The 15266-nt window shown below is 38.9% G+C and overlaps 1 protein-coding gene across 4 annotated transcripts in view; it reads right to left on the reverse strand.

The window, feature by feature from the left end:
- sh3pxd2aa (SH3 and PX domains 2Aa) overlaps nt 1–15266 on the reverse strand; it is a 227897-nt gene that overhangs the window by 149544 nt on the left and 63087 nt on the right. For all 4 annotated transcript variants that reach the window (XM_041786334.1, XM_041786333.1, XM_041786332.1 and 1 more), the window contains exons 3-5: nt 14602–14677; nt 7683–7759; nt 1095–1186 (exon numbers count right to left, since the gene is read on the reverse strand). In XM_041786334.1, the coding sequence (XP_041642268.1) occupies nt 1095–1186; nt 7683–7759; nt 14602–14677 (245 nt within the window). The remainder of the gene's footprint in view (nt 1–1094; nt 1187–7682; nt 7760–14601; nt 14678–15266) is intronic.

The following is a 15266-nucleotide window of genomic DNA, read 5'->3' on the forward strand; positions in this document are numbered from 1 at the left end:
GTTGCATTTTTTCCTTGCTTATTCTAATGTGCCTGTAATCTCAACGACATTGGAAATGAGGGAAACCTCAATGTCCTTTTAAGAATAAAGGTTTGAATGAACTGAATGAATATACTACAAAAGTGGCAGCATTACATGCTTCAGATGCATCACACATCCTGCAATATGACTATTATGCATGCACACATCACAATCACGGTTATACTGTTTAGCCCTAGTCCTTACATGTCTCCATGTGGTCAATACATTTTCGACATTTCCATTGTAATAGTCTTCTTCCAAATGGTGTTAAAACTGTTTTATAATTCAATATCTATTTGGTAACCAATTTGGTCCAGCCCTTTACAGGAAGCTCGATTTCTGTTCAAATCACCAAAATGAGCCTCTGGTGCTGTGAAGGCTTCAGCTGCTCTGACAATAAACCTAACCAAAGCATCTGCTGCCTGCAGTCATTTTCACTTTTATTCAGCTCAAAGTAATCCTCACACTTAACCTGATCTTTGAATATTTCTGTTGCCCAAAAGTAAAACTATTCCTCTTTACAATTTCATTTGTTAGATTTTTATTAAATGGCATAATTCGCCTGATTAGCATTCAAATCCAGCAATCACAGCACTACCTTTTGTGGACTGTTTTCTGCAAAATGGGATTTTAGGCTGCCATGCCAGTTTGTTTTATTCTAGCTATCACTCCCACTGTTGAAAGTTTATTAGAAAAATTGCAGGTCAATCAGTTTATGAACTCAATCTGATGTTGCATAGCCTGATTCCCTTTTATGAACAAACCATGACACAGGCTTCTGTACCAGTATAACAACAGAGATTCTTTAATATTCAGCCAAGAATTCAAAGTCATGGTCTGCTACTGATCACCACCGATTTTTACATGTTTTGGAGTAAGATTACATTTCCCATTTCCTTTGTGGAGTCCACTTATTTACTGTGAATGGAACTGCTGATGCAGCCGAACAGTAATGACGGCCTTGCAGTGGAGCTTGACACATAATTAAGTTGGCACCTAAGTGTATTGTGCACTGTGTACATGTGTTTGCCATTTCTGCATTGAGTTTGCACAGTGAAGTTTGTGACACTTACTCCACAGGGGGGTTGATGTCCTCAGCTTTTGTCTCGAAGAAGCGCAGCACCTCCTCGCTCTGTGAAATCTGAGGAGGGAGTCTCACAAGCGCCTAAAGAGAGAGACAGAGAGACAATGGTAGGCGTTGAAAAGACAACAACCTGCAATTATTTTTGTTCTTTAATCCAGTGTGTTAAGTTGAATTTATCTTCTTTAAATGATGCAGAAACTTCCCTTTCTTTACAAGGGTCTGTCTTGGAAAGAGATCCCAATCTCAAATAGATCATGGAAATATTACATGAAAATTGAGTAATAGTAAATTTTAACAAATATGTGCTTTGAAAGCTGTCAGCTTTAGTGGCAAATAGCAAATGATCAACTGCTGAGCATATTCAGACTACTTCCATGGTTTTGCCCTTTCATCCCAGGTAGTAGATAATCAGCCAAAGCCAAGGACTGCATAGGACAGTGGTTCCCAAAGTTGACCGTGGTGTTTTCTGCTGTTGCCTCCATTAAGAGAAAAACAAATCAAAGCTGGATATTGAAAATGTTCTGAGAGTGGCTGTCTCACAACTGCATCAGGACTCAAGAAGCACTAAATAAGCCCAAAATAGTCCCAGAAATTATTGAAGGGCTGGGTGAATAGGTCTCAAAGATGTTTAATAAGTTCTCATTTTCTGGGAATTGTTTATCTTCAGAGAGTCAAATTATTAAAACTCATTTTTTTAGGTTGTATGTTGTAGTAAATTCTAATGAAAAAAGCATTGGTATGCAAAAATTGTGAATTACAGTGTGTTTGTCATACATATTCATGTTTTTACATGTTACTATGTAAGATAAGGGAAAGGGGGGCCTGACAATATTTTCATTGGCAAAAGGGGGGCCCGAGAGAAAAGTCTGGTAACCACTGGTATAGGATGACATTACCACTGTGACTTCATTCACTGTTTTGATTATGAATTCTTAAAAAAAAAAAAAAAAAAAAAAAACACCTGAAACATGCCTCAGGTTTGTGGTTCGATTGGTAACATGCCATAGTACCATAATTTAGTTTGTTTGTTTGAGCCAATGGCTGGTGTTAGCTTGGATAATGTTAATTCCAGACTCAGTCTTGTCCTGACCTTGCAACTCCTGGTTTACAGACCTGGAACAAGCCACTTCAACTCCCTGACATTGGCTTTCTCCACATGTTCTACCCCTTCAGTCTTCAGTGGCTGTCTGGTCTGAAAGGTGTTTCTTTTCTATTAGCCAAGCGCTGATAACTGTGACTTGTGCTCTTTTGCCGTCCAGTGACTGGTAGAGTCTTTTATTGTGGTGGAGAGGGTATGTTTTATAGGGCAGAGCCCTCAGTGTTGCTAAAATGTGTGCAACAGACATGAATGGTCCATTAAATACTATAGGGAACAAATTCTGCTACTGAACTTTGGGTCCTGACCCAGATTTTAGGACTGTTAGAAAACTGCTGATTGTACCTACTAAGCCACAGTGGCCCATCTTTTATGAATATGAAGTTGATTTTTTTTTTATAATTCCCATCTATTTGTTAATAATAAGGCTCACAGTTATGCATACTAAAGGGTACCTGCTATGACAGGTAGGCATGCTGCAGCTGTTTGACTTGAAGTGAGTTAGAGAAAGCATTACCATCATGGCAACCGCCAACATTAAGCTTCAAACTTTACTGTAGAAACCAGTAGGTGACATCAACAAGACTACCTCCATGTTTTTTTTTTTTTTTTAACCAAGATGAGTCCCAAAGTGTGATCATCCATCCTTTCCCCACTTCCCTCTCCCTCTATGTTTATTGATAAAGTGAGTCTTAAGTGAAAGAACAGATCATATGTCTGACTAACCATCCATATTTAATGATCTGCTCCTTTTCCACTCAAGGTCTAGCTCATGTGCAGCACACAGTTGCTCATCTGTGAAGATATGAAACAACATCTGCAAACTGCATGCTTTCTTATTTAAATCGGCATAGTCTGAGCCACCTTCATATTTCATTCATCAGATCTTATATTATTCAAAGGGCCTCGTGGTCGTGATTGAAGACGCAGTATCTCACTGTGTGCTCATCGTTGGCTGGACTCCCACAGTCTCCAGAGAGCAGATCCCTGGAGAACACTGGATAATTACTCTTCCTCTCTGTTGTTTGTCTCATAAACAGGATGCAGGAAGTAAACACTGCGGAACACTCCAGTCCTGGGTTCGCTATAGCAACCATAAACATTAGAGTGCTCCGGGTTATTTGGGTAATGAGGAAATCTTTGCTTATGCGGAGCTAAAGATCAGGTTGATTTCAGATGTATGTAATTGCTTTTGGGTTTTTTAGACTTCTTTGGTCCCAATTAGTGGGCTGGCACAGAGGTTAACCTCTGCAAGAACAGGACAATGATCCTGCTAAATAATTGTTTGCAAAGAGACAAATAAAAGGGCCTTAATTTGACTTAAAGTTTCCAGAAATTCTGCTAGAAATCATATCAACACTGAGAGACTCATTAAGCATCCACAAAAATCAAAGACCTAGACCAACAAAGAGCTCAGTTTTCTGTTAAGGGTAGATCCTTTTAACCCCTTTAACAGAATGCATTAACAGGAATTTGTAGACATTTCAGCCACTTCGATTCCAAAACAAGTGGTAATCTGTAATGCTTTGAGTGGATACACCTCATTGTGAACTAAAAAACAGCTTGATATCTGACAGCTTAGACTGCATATGGAGGTGATCTGGGATGCCTTCACATTGCATGCTGGCACACATCAAAGCCACTTGGGTTAAATGACGTGATCTGCTGTATTCATGCTAGTAAAGAAAAGCATGATCTTATCTTCTGGACCAGGTGTTTCAATCAGACTCATTATCACAGGTGAATATCATCAAGCACCTAGCCATGTGGTCTTCATTTGCAGATATTTGTGATACAAAATGGGTAACCCTGAAGGCCTCAGTGACTTTAAGAGGTTCACGGAGTTTCATTCCTGCTGGATATTCCACATCCAACTGTGGGTGATATCATTAGAGAGTTGAAGTGTTTAGGAACAACAGCAACTCAGCCACAAAGCAGAAGACCACGTAAAATCACAGGGCACGGTAAGCAACTGTTAAGGCGCATGGTGCGTTAAAGTCTGCTGATTCCATACCTGGAAGCTTCATGACTGGGTTTTCCATGGCTGAGCAGCTGCATGCAAGCTGCACATCACCAATATCACCAATATATCCGATATATTGGCCGATAACTGATATTTTGGCCAATATATGAAATAAGAATATTGATATACACAGGATATATACTGTACATGAACATAAATGTGGACATGTAAATAACCAGTTGCATATATCCTCGTTTATTTCACAAAGATGCAACTTAGACGTCTTAAAATGCTGTGCAATAGTCTTATACTGTGGCTGTGGACCATATTAGAGAGGAAAATGATAAATTGAGAGCAATATTTATGTCGTTGTGGCAAATATGCACAAAGAATATGTTTACAATGTGTTTCTTGATAACCCTGAGGAAGGCCACAAGCTTAAATGTGCCTGTTTTATAAAGTTGTTCTCTAAAGATCTACTCTTAGTGAAACTTTTTGTCTCCACACTGGTAGAATATGTCACAAGTAAGATAAACACCGTATGAATGCTTTTCTGGTTTGTGCTTTTCAAAGTAAAAGCCAGGTTTAGCATTTCTATAGAGAAACTCCATTCACTTGTACAGAATGCTTTTATTTTGAATAGTTCCCGACACACTTCCTCTATACATTGAATCAAGTCGCTTCAAGGACAGGGAGATGCAGCTGACACGCAGAAAACTTGCGCCCTGTGTGAAAGCTACACTGGCAGGAACCGGAGCTGACACGCGCGGCACACACAAGCAGAAAACCACGATCCCAGTCTGAAGCAAGCGTTAGTCCTCTACTCTGCTGCAGTCGAACTGCGCAAGGACGGGGCTGCCTGTGAGTGCTTAGGGATGGGGAGGGGCCCACAGCTGCATCTGCTGCTCAGTGAAAAGAGCAACAACAATACGTGCTTTCACAACAAAGTCTCTAAAACTTTCCAGTAACACCAGAAAAAGTTGCTAGATTTGTCGTTAGTCGGCTTTTTGTAAAAGGGTCGCTAGAGGGGTCTGAAAACTCACTAAATATAGCAACAAAGTCATTAAGTTGGCAACACTGAGTGAGGGAGAGCTTCTGCTGCACTCTGTGTCTGAGGGGGAGGGGGCCAGACTCTTGGGCTGAGTCCAGCATGGAGACACAACACAGAGCGACAGGAGCAGAGACGCCAAAAAAGTTAATATATCAGCTACATATTGGCCGATGTTGAGTAATCTGTGAAAAGCTATAATTGGCCCGATTAATCGGCCGCCAATAAATCATTCGGGCTCTAATCTGCACACTTAAGCATGCACATGATGTGATGACATAACAGCCTGCATTGGTTGACAGCCCTTCACAAAGCATTCTGGGAAAACAGAATTTCCATTATAATTCAAGCAAGCAGCATAAAAATGATTGAAAAGGAATAAAAAGTGGATAAAAAGATGTTCAATGTTGACCCTACCAGTGTAGATTTAATCTTTTAAGTCCCAAAGGAGTCACCAGAGTTCCAGGCTTGCTAGAAAAGCTTCCTTAAGATCTACTATCTCATGGATAGCATCAACAAAACGGCGCAAGGGGAAAAAAAGTAAGAGTCTACGATTTATGGTTCAAAAGTTACTTAACTTTTAAAAACCTGTTTAACTGCTTGTGGTATATGACAACCCTAGTCTAGAACAGCAGTTTTGTACATTTTCAAACTTTAAATCATGTGTTTTAATGTCAGAAGTTTTATGTCTTAACTACATTTAAATCCAATATTGTGCATCCTTTTTCACTCTGTGAGTTTGATTCTGTAAAGAATAGACCTTGTAATGATGATCTGGATGAATTATCCTCCCTATTTATGCCATAGGGAGGAAGGACAGATCATCCATGAGTGATCTAGCTTAGCTTTAGATGAGAGAGAGAGCAACACACTGTGGTTTTGTAGCAAGCCTGTCTAAACAGACAAGACAATCTAGAAACAGACCAAGCAAAAACTTTCAGCAGTTTTCCCTGGTTCTAAGATTTGTCCGTCTCTATAGGAAATGTTTTTACACCTATGAATGCAGATGGTGACTTCTTCAGCGGAAGCAGTCTGTCAGTTGGATTAAAGAAGGAAAACATGGAGAAGTTGTCTGAACTTTGGCCCCCTTTTACTTAACAGAACCCTCTGTACTTTTGCTGGACAAAGTAGCATGGTGTGCCTGCAAGTGTGTTAGCTTAACAAGCAAGGGCAAATACAGGCTTTTTGGTTGGGATGACCTGGACCCTAACTCCCCAAGAAGATTTATAAGATGTGTTTGCATGCACACAAAAACTAATAGTATATTTTAGTAGCTTTAACCACTCCAAAAAGACCGGGCTGGACAAAGTCCACCACTTCAAACATTAAAACCTATAGGAAACTGACAGTTATTAATAAAGTTTGATTTTCACTAATTTTGTTCAGAAATTAAACATTCTAGGGGAGCAGGTGACCTAGTGGTTAAAGGCGCTCCCCATGTACGCGGGCGGCCCGGGTTCGAATCCAGCCTGAGGCCCTTTACCGCATGTCTCTCCCCCACTCTTGATCCTGTTTCCGGCTCTATCCACTGTCCTCCTCTATCTAATAAAGGCACAAAAATGCCCAAAAATAAAGAAAGAAAGAAAGAAATTAAACATTCTAGCATTGTGACAGCTCTATATAGTCCACTATATTGGAGTCCTGCAGTGATTTTATCTCCTGAGACCCCCCAGCATCACCACGTCTGACATGGAGAAGTTCATGCTTCAGGACATGTGGAAGATTTCTGGGGGCAAACTGTCCAGAAATTTTAAAAAATGTTTAGGAGTGCATGTGTGAAAACACATGAGCTTGTATAAACTTGGATTTCCAGTGGCTTTGAAGGAACCTGTCCCTTTGCCTGCGTGGATTTCTGCCTAAATGAGGGAGGAAGGAAGGAAGGAAGCATGGAGGGCACGTCAGAGGAAAGGGCCTGTATCTGCGATAAATCAAAAAAATAATAATAAAAGAGAGAACAGGAAGTGATAATGTAGGCTTCCCTTGAACTTAAAAAAACGGAAGTATTTCAGAGCTTCTTTTTCCTTCTTTGGATCAGAGAGGAACTTTCTTTTTTAGTGCAAAACTAAAGGGAAAAGGTCATTAGTGTTTGGGCCTTTAAAATAAAAAGCTCAGAATGTGCAGCATCTCAGAAGTTTGATGCACAACTAGGTCAACCCACTTTTCTGGTTGTGGCACAGATAGAATAAACAACCCTCTAATGTAGGAAGAGTTCATAACAAGCAGAGTCCTTCAAAGCCTTAGACAACTTCAGTGTCAGAGCACATTAGAGGCCCTTTAGATGTCAGAATAACTCAGACGCAAAGCTCTGCACTGTAATCACTCTGAAACTTGTACATGTCTGCAAGTGTGTCTAAGTCTCATGTCCCATGTCTAAAGCATGTGAAAGGACAGTATGAGCACTGACTTCTGACCCCCTAACAGGCTGGGGAGACATTCCCCAGAGTCAGACAGGGAACTAAAGGATGTTTACCCTGCAGTAGTCGTCGATGAAACGCAGTCGCTTCATGGCCACGTCTCGCACATGACTCCTCCGGAACAGGATTTTGCCTGGAGGGGGGGAAGAGGAAAGAAAGAAGATTAAAAATGTGGGAGGACAGAGAGGGTGAAGGAAAAGGCAAGCTTATTTAATACTGAACCTTTCAGGAACAAGCCAATTAATTAAGCTTTCCTGGAGCAGAGGAATTTAAAAAATACTTAACATTAAAAAAAAACACGAAAAACACTAAAAAGAGTGAAGGAGGTTTAATTTCTTTTACTTTCTGTAAAATAAAACTTTGAGCTGATTTTGTATTACTGACAGCCTTGTGTAATACTCTATCCCACCAGGAGGTGTCAGTGATGGTGACACTATGGCTGAAGCAATCTCAGTCCCACAGTCAAGGCCCCAGCTGTCCTCCTATATGGATTCCATGACCTCTGTCTGTGACACAGCTTTTAAAATAACAAATAGGATTTACACACACATGGGTCATGAATTTTCCTTTCATTCTCTCATCCCACCCATGGGGAACATTAAAGGACCCCCTACCATTAAATGTATGCGCAGAATCCTGTGCAGGAAGTGTAAAATGATAGTGATAACTATATAATCAGCTAATCTATAGGCTCTATTTAAAGAGCTGTACTTATACCCTGGTATAAAAATAACTATTCATTTACATATTACATGAACAATTCACAAACCTAACACAAACATTTCTTCAAAACCAAGGGGGATTTCTGATAAGTCTGCATCACATGACCTGCTGAAACATTATTATTTCAAGTACATATGCAATCAGCTGTTAGCACATCTGTAATGTTGTGTACTGCTTGTCCTAAACAAGACATAAAACTGAGGGAGTTTCATATTTACATGTAACGTAGTTCCGTTTGTGCCTACTGTAGGGCAGTCATAAGTAAAAACATCTTACTTGAATTAACGATTATGACTTTTAGTGGGATATTTTCACAGTGTAGTGAGAGTACTTCACTACTAGGAGTGCCAATCAGCTGTTCCATCACAATATGATAAGAAACCAATACTTTGGACAAGAATCAAAATTGTTTCATAGTTAGTTTTCTGTTAACAAAAAAACCTCTTTTAACAAAAAAAACCCTGCATTTCACAATGTTGAAAATGTTTTTTTAATTACTTAAAATTGAAGGACCCTGATTTTTCTCAAATTACGAGAATAATATGGACATTTATGTTAAAACATGTTGACTTTATAACAGCAATCAAGAAGGAGGAGGCATGAAACAGCAGATTTTTCCCTCTATGCGTATCTGTAGAGCCTGTATCAGACACCATTCATGCTACTTCAGCCATAACGAGGGGAGAGTAATTTGTCTGTCAATGATGTCATAAAGCAGTTGAATACAGATTAAAAAAATGAAAACTTAGTTTGCAAAATAAGGTGGTGTAGTCTATGTCCGACGTATGTCCTCTTTAACTCGGCTGCTAACTGTTAGTGACTGCTGCTACTGTTTGCTTATTGAGGACATGCAGCTGTGCTGACAACAGGCATGTGGGAGGAATTTCAAAATAAAATTGCAGCTTAAAGGTGTAAGTGTGGATCAATGTTTTGACTTTCTATAGATCAGCCTATCTATATCCATTAATGGATCATTACACTCCTATTTATTAGTACCAGTGGCAAACATTTTAGCGACATTTTAGCGAATGGCGACATATTCAATAAATCAAACAGCTTTTCATTAGGGCCGTCAGCATTTATGCATTAGCTGTGATTAATTAAGGTCCATAATTAATGCACTAATTTTTTTATCAAGATTAATTACATGCCTTTTGTCCCTCTAAGCACACTCTGGTGAATTATGGTATCATCTCCCTTCAGCCACAGTGATTGGAAATAAGTATGTTGCCACTCCTTAACGTCTAAATTCACTTAAAAAAAACAAAAAACAAAAAAAAAACAGCTCAGTGGACAAGTCAAGTCATCTGCACCTCATGTTATCAAATATTTACCTTTATACTGCTACCCTCTTTTCTACCCATAGGAAGTTCCTTTTCCCAAAAGTTCTGCATTTTCTTTCAAAATAAAAAGCAGGTCTGCATCCAAACAGGAAGTCATTTCCCCTTCATTTAAGACCGTGCATTAAACAGTCCTGCAAAGTTTGAGTCCACATATAATGATAAATCAGTCAAAATAAAAACATTCCTGAAGTACTTGAATACTCATACCCATCCCTAGTTACTGCCTTCATAAAAAAAATGCTATGTAACATGTGCATATTTATCAAAATGCCACAAGAGTGTGTTTCTATTTCCATCAGCAGTATCACTTATCAATTATCTGGGTTTTAATCATGTGGGAGTAAGACTCTATACTACAGAACAGATTTGAAAAAGTTTAACTATTGAAACAGTTTAAAGACAGTATTAAAAACTGAATAATGCCCAGTCCTAGTAGGAGCAAGCTTTAAATGATTATATGATGCTATTCAGACCTTAGTCATTTTCTGATTGGTCAGACTATGGTTAGCTCATCATTCCAGTTCCTCTGATTCACTGACAATCAAAGAAACACACGCATGCAATTGCTTTTCTTGTGCTTGTGGCCGAACACATCTCTCCTCTCTCCTGCTTATATTTTGATGGGAATACTGGGGGGAACATGATTGATAGTGAATGCTCGACAGCTCAACCAACATTATTTCTCATTTCATTTCATACCTGAAAATAAACATATCTCAAGCTTGCCAACGTCTCATCACAGTCCATGAAAAACAGTGTTTTATAAACATTTCCCCCCATATTATTCACTGATCCTTAAACCTTAACCATCATTGTACAATCCCATATCCAAAAAAGTTGGGGCACTGTGTAAAATGTGAATACAAACAATGCAATGATTGTCAAATCTCATGAACCCTTATTTTATTCACAGCAGACATATCGAACAAATATCAAAAAAGTTTGGATGGGGCAACTAAAGTTCAAAGATAAAAGAAGACAGAAGGCCCTGTCCCTACTTTTTCAAATGTGTTGCCACCATCAAAATCAAAATGAGTTAATATTTTTCATAAAATGGTAAAATGTCTCAGTTTCAACATCTGATATGTTGTTTTTGTTCTATCGTGAATACAATATGGGTTAATGAGGTTTGCAAATCATTGCATTTTGTTTTTATTTACATTTTTACACAGAGCCCCAAATATTTTGGAATTGAGGTTGTAATGAAAGAAAGAAAAGTTTATTTATAGAGCAGGTTTAAACACAGCCTAAGCTGGCCAAGTGTTTTAAAGCCACTCCAATGTAAGTGTGTAACCTAAACAGCTCCACAACACAAGTGACATAATAATCATGCAATGCTATGAATGAATAAATAACATGCCAGGAATACTTTTAATCATCAGTTTTATCGATTTGTTGATGCAGGCCTAAATAAACTCATCCTAATCTGAAATACTGCTCTGCAGTTTAACTCGTTCTGTTAGTGTCACACAGCAGGGCAGAGAGGTTTATCCTCAAATAAACATCCTCATACAAACACAGACGGTCAATGATGTTTGCATCTGGTGCCACTGGCTTCATAGATAAGAGGGAGGTGGACATTTGGCTGGTTTCCAAATAGCTTTTGTGTGGCTGTGAGTATCAGCATGAGAAAAAACATGCACTCAGAAGGAGGAGGGTGGAGGGGGGGGTGTAAAGAGTTTACAGTGAGCTGACTGGACTGAACTTTGATACGGTTCTAGTGAAAATCAAACTATTGAAACCTGTTTGACAGGGCTGAACGATTTGCGAAAAAAGCTGAACTGCGATTTATTTCCCTAATATTGTGATTGTGATTTAATATGCGATTATTTCTAGGTTGCTCATCTTTTGTATTATTCAGCATAAGCAATAAATCATTCAATATTATAACCAACACAATAAAATATAAATCAAAGTAGGGATGGACGATTTGAAAAACAATATGTAACTGCGATTTTGGCTAATATAGCAAATTTGACATTGATTGCTATACGGAAGGGACAATAATTTTTTATGTTATTCTCATTCTGATGAAGAAAAACATTAAAATGAACTGGAAAAGTAGGATTTTAGTAAACTATTCAGAAAAAACACACTTGTATTTATGCATAATGTACAGAGCATAAAATCTCTGCTCCCAAAAAATTACCCAGCCCTACTGTGTGATACCATGGCTATGAAAACAGAAGTGTAAGGCTAACTCCAAATTCACACTCTGTTCACTATATGCCCAACTTCACTGGTACCAACCCCTGGTCCCCAAAGATCCTGGGGGGGGGTCTGTTATCAGACCGCCAAAATTAGATTTACACATATTGACTAAAACCATGATTTTTAGGGTTTTATCAGTGAAATAATTAAAATCTATGTTGATTTTTGGTGTGTGTGTATCACTTTTTCTTCTCTCTTGGGTCATGGGGGGGGGGTCTGCTTTACATGTAAGGGGGGCTCCAAGGAAAAATGGTTGGGAAACACTACTCTACTTAGTGAATTAGCCATTTTGTAGTGGTGTCTGAATTCTCCGTGAGCATTGTTATATCAGATAATTTGCATTCATTGTACACCACAATACAACAACCAATGTTCACTATCCCATCAATATTTACCCACATCCTTCACAAAACAAAGTTTCTACAAGGAGAGAGCAACTTTTACTGCTTTCATACCTTACAGACTGATGAGAGAACAACGAGAGTGAATAAGAGCACATAAACACAGAGTAAACATTTTAAGTCTTTTTCCCTCAATCTACAGTCTGTTTTAATAAAGTGCTAAGAATTTACAATGGATTAATGGTTTTCCTTATGATCGTTACAGGCATGAGACCATTGTTTGAAAATTTTACCTCTATTTCCGATCCTCATTGCTGTTAAATGAGCAAAAGCAATGACAGCATATCACACCTTTATTTAAATCCCCTTCATTTACAATGACTTCAAGGCATAGGTTCATTCTAAAAAACAACGATGACAGTTAAAAACAATAACATTCAGAGGTAAAATGGTTTGAGATCGTCTTACGTGAAACAATAGTGACAGTATTTAAACTGTGTTGTTAATTATTCTACATTTTTGAAGCATTAAAGCAAATTCTTGCCTCTAGAGACATTTTCAAAATCTTTTATGCACCGATGAGTGCACCATAAAGTCTACTACAGACAGTTAGCTATAGGAAGCAGCGAGAAGGGGATAAGTATGTGACTGGAGTCTGCTATGCCAATATTTTTACCAATAAATACAAGGTACCTCTGCCTGAAATGCCAAATTTAATGCTCACCCATACAGTTGAGGTGCAAGATGGGCAATGTTTTTTCAATATTCAATCACACATTCTAAAAAAGAGAGATTTTCAGAATTTTATTTAAAACTATATTTTTCCCATTATTTTTACCAGCCCCTAGTTTTGATGTGGTGCTACCACCAGACGGTGGTGGATGTGCATGTGAAAGCTGTTTGTTAAGAAGAAAGCAGTAGCATCTGATCAGTGTTAATTTTGTTGACTAAAACTCTGACTACAAATGTTCATCCACAGCCTTTTTTTCCATGACAAAAACTAGACTAAGACTAACAAAAATAGATCTGTGATGACTAAACAGTGCATCTGTATCTCTTTAGCCTCTCAGCTGTAGAAAGCAGGGACCCCAGGTTTGGCAGGGTGCAGAGAACACATTACCATGATTTGGTACCAGATTTAGGCAAGAAAATAAATGCTTGGACTAAAAGTAAGACAAAAATGTTTTCAATTTTCATAGATGAAAAAAATGAACCAAAATTAGAAAGGGTAGAAATGACTACACCGTGACAACAACTAAAAGATATTTGATCAAAAGACTACGGCCACTTTTTTCTTTTTTTTTTTTCCAGATGAGGCGGGAACGACAGTGACGTCCCTTTGCCAGAAAGTGACACATGAGTCCTGAAGCACTGCTGCCCCAGAGCCATCTGTAGAGGTGGAGGATTTTTCCCCTCCAGAGTCCCCTGAAGCAGGCTGTAGTGTGGAGGTGGACCGTGGTGGTCCTGAAAACTACCTGTTTGGGCCGTTGGCTCCAGCACCGGCGTTTCTAAAGCCAGAGCTCTCAGAGCCGAAGCAGTGCAGGTGCAGGAGAGGATGGGAGTGGTCTCTGAATGGTAAAGATGGTTAGAGGTGGTAATGTTCTACTTTTAATATTAGGTTTGTGACATAGAACCTTGTCAAAAAAAGATTTTTTAAACCAGACATCCATTTGAGCTAATTAAAAGCCATAAAATGCAGATTTTTATCAGTTTGGTGCAAATGTCAGAAATAACACCAGCACTGATGTTTTTTTTTTATCATAGTTCAGTCAGATAACCTGAGTGTACAGCTAAAAAAAATGTGTTCATAACTTTGTCTTCTTTAAAATTGATGGCTACATCTTATGAACTCTATATATTTCCCAGCTCTGACACATTCACACACTAGACATGTGTGTGTGATTAGCAAAATCGCTGTCAGCCCTCCTGCCCCGCACTCTGAACTGCCACAAACACCGTCATCGATCACTGCCACACCGTCCCGTAGGTCGCCATGAGCCTGAATGTCAGGAGACGACTTACAGCAGGAGAGACGAGCATGTGTGGCATGACTCCACTCAATGTGAGGACACACACATTTATCCTGTATATTTATCAAGTGATTAAACACATGTAGAATAACAACCTCAGTTAGAAAAGACAACCCGATTCAACAACGCCCTTTAATAAAAACGTCACACACAGCTGTGATTTGTCAGCAGTTACACACATCTATACATTCATACACACAGAGGCACACACATGCAGCACAGGCAGGCATCAGTAACCAGCTCATATTGATGCTGCACTACTGCCAGCCATACATTATTAATACCAGAGCCTGTTCAGATAACTGCAGCTATGGAGCAGACTATTACCTGGAAGGAATGGGATGATCCTCTTCTTTGGGTCTTTCTGCCCTCCCTCAATTGGGAACTTGTCGAGTATCTGCATCTGTGGAAGGAAGACAAACAGATTTAGTTTTATTGTTCTTGAAGTTTGGAGGAAAATGTTTATCTGCCTCTTCCTGAGAGTGAGATATGAAGATCAATTTCAGGCTCAGTCTTTATCTTAAGTGCAGAGAAGAAGCCAGCAGCAGTTGGCCTACCATAGCATAAACGCAGACTTTCAAAGTTCACACATCGACCAACAACTCTGCACTGAGGCTATGAGAAAAGAAGAGGTGATTTCAAATGTGGGTCAGATAGATGTGAGTCTTGACACGGAAGTCAGGATGCAAGACAAGAGCAAAAAGGAAGAAGTTGACATGGATTTTTCTGGCAATCACAGAAATGTTTCTGATCAAAAATAAGGTATATTTTTAGAAGTGTGCATAGCAACGTTCTAGATTTATCTGCCTGTGGCCCTTTGTGGTCACATGAGGAGAAGTGACGGGGGAAGTTGATATAACGGTTATCTACTCGTGAAAAAAAAAAACAAAACTAACATATTTAGAAAAAAAAAATCTTTATTTCGGTTCTTTCAAGCTTGTTTTACTCTAAAAAGCATTTCCAATCCTGTCACCAAAAAATGTTGATGTATA

This window comes from Cheilinus undulatus, linkage group 4, assembly GCF_018320785.1.
Source record: "Cheilinus undulatus linkage group 4, ASM1832078v1, whole genome shotgun sequence".
NCBI classification, from domain to species: Eukaryota; Metazoa; Chordata; class Actinopteri; order Labriformes; family Labridae; genus Cheilinus; species Cheilinus undulatus.